Here is an 8,448-nt window from a genome sequence, read left to right as displayed (position 1 = left end):
AAAAAAAAAAAAAGATAGGCAAGATGAACTTACGAGCTACTTCTCCAAAGAGGAAATGCAAATGACCAACAGACCTATGAGAAAATATTCAACATCCCTCATAATCAGGGAAATGCAAATTAAACCACAAGGAGATACCATCTCACAACTAGCAACAACAAAATTTGGCAAGGAAGTGCTGAAAAAGGAACTCTCCTACACAGCTGGTGGGAATGCAAACTGGTCCAACCACTAAGGAAAACTGTGTGGTGGTTCCTAAGATTACTAAAAATGGAGCTACCATATGACCCAGCAATTCCACTCCTAGGGATCAACCTAAAAGACACATAAACATTAATTCAAAATTAATTTTTGTACCCCTGTGTTTAATGAAGCACTATTTTAATAGGTAAGATTGGGGAACAACTCAAGTGCCCAAAAATAGATGGCTGGGTCAAGATGATGTGGTGTGTGTATATATACATACATAGTGGAATACTATTTAGCAATCAAAAAGATAATGCCATTCACAGCAACATGGATGAAGCTAGACAGGATTATGCTCAGTGAAATAAGTCAGAAGGACAAAGAAAAATATAGCATGGTTCACTTATAGGAGGAATACAGGGGAATCAAATAAGGGATCAAATATCAAATTCAAATAATGTAAAAAATATCAATAAAAAACTAAACAAACAGGCAACTATAAATCAGAGACATTCTGCAGGAGAGAGAGGGGGTTCAAAACAAGGGCAGGAGGAGCACAAGGGGCTATGGTGATTGTGCATGAGTGAATTGGTGGTAGAAATTCTATGGGGACTAGACCTGAGAAAAGAAAGCAAACATTGTGCAAAAATGAACAATCATGTAACTATATTAAAATTATTTAATAAAAATAAAAATAAAAATTTCAAAACCCTGGGGGAAAAAAAGAAAAAATAAGTTTCTAATATTAAACCTCCTTACCACCTATCTTCAGAAGTCATCCACTGATCCCTGAGAAAAATAAAATACGGCAGGGTTGGAAAAGGACGCACTTAACCATTGCTGCATTCTGCTTATCCACAAGCAGGTGTGCAACAAAGCAACTGCACCAGGTTTTGACAATCCCAATGAATATTTACCTAATATTATTTAAGTTTTGATATTTTTATTTCTGTAATATACAAACAACTAGACAGATAGTATTCATCTAAAGAAATCCTGATAAATATTACTTTAAAAAAGGAATTATTTTATGAATTTAATAGCTAGAATGTAAGTGCTTGCAATGTTGGCAGGTGCTATGGTTAAGTATATTAGGTATTTTAATGCCAATAATCCCATGAAGATAGATGGAAATTATATCTTAAAGCAAGAGAAAGTTTTTGATGATGTCTTTTTAAAGAACTTTATTAAAATGTGTCTCACAAATCTGGAAAAGCTTATTTACCAGGATTTTTACAACACAAGTGAAAAACACCAAATAGATTTTGGCACTATAAATTCAATAAACTCCAGAACTGCTAGTTCCAATTTAAAACTGCACTCAGTACTCAGTACTCAGAAAAACTCAGTACTCAGAAGTTTCAGGCAAAAAATCAGGTCACTTGTAAAATGACACATAACAGTACTGAGATGATCTCTTAAATTTATCCATTGTTCCCACATATACACTAACATAACTCATCAAACTTAAATCTTCCCTTTCTATGAGGAGATTAGATTAAATATGACATATGAGACTACCTACTTTTTATTAAATAAAATTGCTAGAACTAAGCAGTGTGGAACACAAATGTTATTAACTAAAAACCATTATCTCATGTGGCTTCAAAATACTCAAGTTTTTCAAAGGTTTTTATAGAAACAGGCTAACACATAGCCTGTTTATCTTTTATGAAAGAAATGTACGAACTGTACCCTTTATTATACCCCTGCAAATAGGGCATTTTCTTAGAGAAGGGGCACATTCCTGACAGACTACCAGATGACCACAAGGAATGAACACAATAGATACTTCTTTGTCCATACACACTTTACAAGTTCTTTCTTCTTGCAACCTCCTCAACTGTTCCTCCAGTGACAGACCTAGAAACAATAAAACAAAAACTCTATGAAATTCAGTTTCTACTTTACCTCTCATTAAAAAAAAAATAAAAACACATGTTGCTTTTAAATCTTAATTTTATTGTACCTGAAACATCTTCTGTTGGAACATACTTCATGTTCTTTTCCACTAAGGGAAGAAAAACAAAGAACATCGTTCTACTCAAATACAAGACTATTTTATTTATAGACTATAGCTTGTCAACTGGATTTGTTAAATATAACAAAACACTTAATCCCCAGGATTTCCCAAGTAATCCTACAAAAAACTCACCAAATAAGTTCTTATATAATGTAGAGTCAATTTCTTTTAAACAGTGTTTGAAGATATTGGCTGCTGCATTTCCTTTAACTAAAACTGTATCAATCAGTTCTCTTGCTTGTAAAGGTATCTGTGTTTTTTGTTTAATAATATCATGTTCCTGTTTATTAATTACATTGGCTTTTAAGAGGTGATCCAAAATAGGCAGCACACAAGTCAGCTGCTGGAAGAGTGCCATTCTATTCCTCCGAATTAGTGACAAATCATCTTTGTTTAAAAAAAAAAGAGAGAGAGAATATCCATTAGATTTTAAGCTGCTCCAAGTATAGTCATTAGCAATCCTACTAACAATTTAGGTACTAAATATATGAGCTAAAAAAAGTGGGGTAAGATTAGTTCTTTGCACTTTGATGGCTATTGTTTGAAATATTCTGAGATTACTTAAGCTAAAGCATATTAGTAGTACACATGGCTAGCTATTCATGTCACTTTTTAAAATCTATTACATATCTCAGGACCAGGCTTTTCCTTTGTTTTGTTGACGTAAAGCAGAGTATATTAGAAAACAGTAAAAACTTCCACCTCTGTGTTATGGTAATAGCACTGAGTTCTTTTTTTAAATTTTATTTAACTTATTTCTACATCATTCTTTATTTTGTGCTTTCCGTCTCGGTTGTAATCCCCAGGGACTTTCCACCACTGACTTTTTTTTTTAAGATTTATTTTTATTTATTTATGCACACAAGAACTGGAGTGTAGGTCAGAGGTGTGCAGGACGAGAAGATTCACCAAAGAAGAGCGGGGAGCAGCAGATGACAAAGGAGAGGTCTGCTGCACCATGTGGGTCAGCTTCCTGGACTGGAATGGAACTTGTGCTGCAGTGGCTGACGACAATTTGACGGTGTGGAGACTTTAACTCCTTTGCCACCAGGGAGTTTTTTTTGTATCAAGTCACTTTACTTTTACAGCACAGTCTCATTTGATACAAAAGTCCTGTCAATTGAACAAGGCAGGTATGATTGCTCCTTGTTTTTCAGATAAGGAGAAAAAGACTTAGAACAGAGTATCTTGTCCAAGGTCAGACAGACTGAGTTGCAAAGTCTGGGCTCCAGGACCAGTGTTTTTCTGCATGCCATGCTGAGGCAGCAGCAATGGGGTAAAGAGTTTGAACTTTCCAGTCAGAACAGACCAAGATCCCACACTGGTCTCATCCCCTTACTATTTATGTACCTCATCTCCATCCACCTTAGCTTCCTCATCTATAAAATACAAAGAATAGGGGACCCTTCCTGGTGGCTTAACTGGTTAAAACAGAGCACTATGAAGCTATCTGCAGTCACTACAGCAGGACTTCGATTCCTGGCCAGGAAGGTGACCTACATGGTGTGGCAGACCTCTCTTGCCCCGCCCACTGCTCCCCTCAGCAGTGTAGTTCAGTAGATCTGCCTGTTCTACTCCCTACTCTGTCTCTGGTGAATTCTCTCACCACCACCCCCCCACACACACCTCTGGCCTATACCCCAGTTCTGGTAAGCATAAATAAACTTTTAGATAAAATGCAGAGAATAGTACTTTCCTCAAAGAGCTGTGAGGGTTAAATGACATAGTATATATAAAGTATCTATATCAGTATCTGGCACATAGTTAAGCACTATTATTTTATAGGTTTATACCAACTGCATATGAATCAAGCTTTTTTTTTTTTTTTTTATGTATACAGAACTGGGGTACAGGCCAGAGGTGCAGGGAAGGTGAGAGGATTCACCAGAGACAGAGCGGGAAGCAGAACAGGCAGATCCATGAAGTACACTGCTGAGGGGAACAGAGGGAGGGTCAGGAGAGGTCTGCCACACCATGTAGTCACCTCCGGGGCAGGCGGGGATCGAACTCATGCGGAAGTGGCTTTAGCTTCTTAGTGCAGTGCTTTAACCCACTGCGCCACCAGGGAGGGCCTCAAGCCTTTTTTTTAAGCAACATTTTTTTCCTTTAACCCCAAATCACAAAAAAAAAAAAAAAGTTGAATTCCAAGGTATTTTTCAGAATGAGTCTTCTTTTGATGTCCCAATCATAATATTTAACTGCCTGTTTCCAGCCTTAAGACATCCCTACATTATGAATTTAATGAGAAGTAACTCATAATACCAGAAGTCTATTTTCCAGAAGTGAACCATCCTATTCATTTCAAATTCTTACCTCTGACCACAAATTCTCCATTAATAATTTACCTCAATGCTGGTAAATCTGTTCTTCACTTTTATCTTTAAGATATCTGCATCAATCCTAATTCAACCAGCACAAGAACTGTCCCTGGCTGCTCATTTCCCATTTTAGTCTGGATCCCAGGCAGTATTTTAATGATTTCCTCTACAACACCCTAAGCTTTTCCTCCCTATTCCTTACTGACCTTTTGTTGATTTTTCTATAATTTCAAATGTACATTATTATTCTCTGAGTGTCTGTCACCAAGTCACCAAATTATGGTGACTAGATTTATGATAGTCACCATAATTATAATTATAATTATATCTGTCCTCTAAACAATCCTGCTCACTCTTCCTCATGGTCTTTCTTTCACTAAACCCCATCCACCCACTTCCCAAATCCATATACTTCTGATGTGTTAGGCACTGCACTAAATTGTTTTATTTGCAACATCTCATTTAACTTCTATAGCAACTGCATGCAAGTCATACTATTATTATCCCCATTTTATAGATAAGAAAGCTGAATTCTGGTTTAAAAAAAATTGACAAGCTAGTAACTGACAAAGCCAGTATTTAAACATAAATCTGTTTTAAATCAGACTTTATACATTGTACTATATGGCTACAGACTACTATATAGTGTCTTAGTTTAAGGTTCTCTTAAACTATCTCTATCCTTCTAAGCTTAAGCAGAGAAAATATTTTCCAACCCCAATACCCTAATTTACACTTTAAGTGCAATCTTAACCTCTGAGGGCTCTTCTATGCTTCCTGTTGCACACTAGTGTGCATACCTGCTTCACTAGCACCTTGAGAGTAAACACCATAGGAGTGACACAGGTGCTCATGTTCAATACACATGTGTTGAAGGAATGATGATTCCAGGGCCACTTGCTAGGAGTCTGAGACATAACGTGTAGATGGATGCCAATCAGTTTCCTACTATCCTTGGGTTGGTCAGTGGCTTATCATCAAGTACTAGAGTTTCACAATAAATTCCAATGTTTGCATAAGGATCACTTAGTAAGAATTAGGGAATCCAGCCCTACCTTAAAAATATTTGGAGAAAAGTTGTAATCAGTGGCTATCAAGGAGGTGTCTACACTACCATGGTGGAGGGGAATAGGCTTGGGAGTGACTGGTGATGCCCTTGGCACTTGGTGGCGAGGTAAGGATGCTAACTGGGCTACAGAGAGAGACACATCTATTATAAGGTGATCAATTCCCCAAAATACCTGATGCCCTCTCTTCTGTTTGTCTTTCCTTCTCCTCTTCTCTTTTTTCATCTTCAGCATTAAGAAGGGCTGACACAATATCATTAACTGTTTTATAATTCTCTCCAGTTGACAAGATTTTACTCTGAACTGTCTGCTTTACCAGACTTCTACTGAAGCCCATTTCCAGCGCGGCTTTAACCATGGGTGTGTTCATCATGACTGTATCTTCTTTGTGGTTCTCACTGGGTCCAAAATGGATAACTATTTGAAAAGACATGTACAATATTAAATTCCAAAAATATGCAAACACCTGTACAAAAGAAGTGACTATAACACAGTCTCTAGCCCTCATGCTGGTATATTATGTTGACAGAGATGAGCCATAACACCAATCACAAAAGTTTGAACTTAATAAGGATCCAATGAGAATATAACAATATTTACTTTTTAAAAATACCATGTCCCACTGACCAACACTTAAAAAAGAGATTCATATGTTAGTCCATATGGCTTCATGAAGAAAAAAAAAAAAAAAACCCTTCAAGACTCTTTACTGCCATCTGCTGGAAAGCAAATGTACACTGGCTACAAAGTGTATCAGGTTTCCCTGATCAAACATATTCAGGAAGGAAGATTTGAATGATGGGAACCCTGCAAGGAAGATTTGAATGATAGGAAAGCATAAGAGGGAAGTTTTTATTTTATTCTGATTTTTCTACAATAACCACTGCAGATCCATTAACAATACTGTAACAGAGTTAATTCTATCAGCCAGGGGAACTGAGGAAACTAGTAAGTGAAGAGGTATTTGCTCCTTCAAATGCACAGACACCAGTTATCAAAACTACAGTTATCAGGCAGATATGACATCAGGCAGATATGACACCATCAAAGGAAACTAACACTATAATAGGCACCAACCCCAAAGAGAGAGAGAGCTACAAATTCCCTAATGACAATCTGAAAGTAATCATCTTAAAAGAAACTCAATGAAATTTCAAGAGAAAAATAGGACAACCTGGGAAAACAATGTAGAAACAAATGTAGAAATCCAATTTTTTTTAAAAAAGATAATTTTTTTCAAAGAACCAAACAGAAGACCTAAAGTTAAATATGACAGAACTAAGAAATTCCACAGAGTTTCAATAACAGAATAATTAATGAACTCAAAGGTCATTTTAAGTTAGCCAGTGAGAGAAAATAAAGAATGAAAGAGAGTGAAGCAAGCATGAATTATGGGGCACTAGCAAAAGAAAGGACATTTTGGTTTTTCATCAAACAAAAAAGCAAGGAATAGTGTTGATGAGGCTACAGAGAAAAGGGAACTATTCTACATTGTTAGTGCAAATGTAAACTGGTGCAGCCACTGCAAAAATCAGCATGGAGATTTTTCTTTTCCAAACAGAACACAGTAATAAGTAACAGAAAGAAAACTGAAAACAATCACAAATATGGGGCAGTTACACAATGCATTTCTAAATAACCTCAGGATCAAAAAAGAAATCAAAAGGAATAAAAAATACTTAAGAAGGGAAAACGAAAACACAATGTAACAAACTCAGGATAAAGCAACAGCACTTGTAAAAGGGAAGTTTATGGTGATAAATACCTGTATAAAGAAAAAAGGAAGGTTTCAAGTAAGCAGCTCAACTTGAGAAAGAACAAACTATGACCAAAGTTAGTAGATGCAAGAAAATAAAATTAAGGCAGAAATAAATGACTTAAGACAACAACCAAAAAAAAAAAAATCAATGAAAGTAATACTAATCTTTTGAAATGACAAATCTGACACAACTTTAACAAGATTGACCAAAAAAAAACACAACACAATTATATCTAAAAAAGGAAAAATTATAAATAACACAGTAGAAATGCAAAGAATGGAGACCAATTATACGCTAGCAAACTCGATAATCTAGAAGAAATGGATAGATTTATAGAAACATACAACCTACCAAGACTGAATCACAAACAGAAAATCAGAACAGATGAGTAAGATGACAAGCAGTTATCAAAAACCTCCAAAGAAAAGTCAAGAACTAGATGATTTCACTGGTGAATTCTACCATTTTTTTCAAGATTTATTTATTCATACATAACTGGGATACAGGCCAGAGATGCGTAGGGTGAGAGAATTCACCAGACAGAGTTGGGAGCAGAGCAGGCAGATCTACTAAGTACACCGCTGAGGGGAGTGGTGGGCGGGTCAGAAGAGGTCTGCTGCTCCATGTGGATCTCCTCCTGGGCAGGCTGGGATGGAACTCATGCGGAAGTGGCTTAAGCTTCTTCTGCAGTGCATTAACCCGCTGCGCCACCAGGGAGAGCCGAATTCTACCAATTTAAAGAATTACTATCAATATTCCTCAAACTCTCCCAAATTACTGAAAAGATAACAAATTCAAACTCATTTTACAAAGTTAGCATTCCCATAATAATAAAGTCAAATAAGGACAGTATTAGATAAATTTAGGCCAACTCCACAAAGCATCAGCAAACTGAATTGAACATTAAAAGGATCAATCAGGGGCCCTCCCAGGTGGCGCAGCGGGTTAAAGCACTGCACTAAGAAACTAAAGCCACTTATGCATGAGTTCGATTCCTGCCTGCCCCGGAGGCGACCACATGGCGAGGCAGACCTCTCCTGACCCGCCCGCTGCTCCCCTCAGCAGTGTACTCGATCTGCCTGTTCTGCTTCCCG

The 8,448-nt window shown here is 36.9% G+C and overlaps 1 protein-coding gene across 2 annotated transcripts in view; it reads right to left on the bottom strand.

The window, feature by feature from the left end:
* Window positions 1-1,355: 1,355 nt before the first annotated feature.
* Window positions 1,356-8,448, bottom strand: part of BIRC2 (baculoviral IAP repeat containing 2) — a 22,654-nt gene continuing 15,561 nt past the window's right edge. For both annotated transcript variants that reach the window (XM_012729891.1, XM_004689047.2), the window contains 4 exons: window positions 5,769-6,011; window positions 2,342-2,596; window positions 2,156-2,197; window positions 1,356-2,049 (listed from right to left, as the gene is read on the bottom strand). In XM_012729891.1, coding sequence (XP_012585345.1) covers window positions 1,856-2,049; window positions 2,156-2,197; window positions 2,342-2,596; window positions 5,769-6,011 — 734 coding nt within the window. In that variant the 3' untranslated portion in view covers window positions 1,356-1,855. The remainder of the gene's footprint in view (window positions 2,050-2,155; window positions 2,198-2,341; window positions 2,597-5,768; window positions 6,012-8,448) is intronic.

Source organism: Condylura cristata, unplaced genomic scaffold (assembly GCF_000260355.1).
Source record: "Condylura cristata isolate star-nosed mole 26May11 unplaced genomic scaffold, ConCri1.0 scaffold00025, whole genome shotgun sequence".
In the NCBI taxonomy this organism is placed as follows: domain Eukaryota; kingdom Metazoa; phylum Chordata; class Mammalia; order Eulipotyphla; family Talpidae; genus Condylura; species Condylura cristata.
Note: the sequence above shows the minus strand (reverse complement) of the source record. Positions and strands in the feature narration are given on the sequence as shown.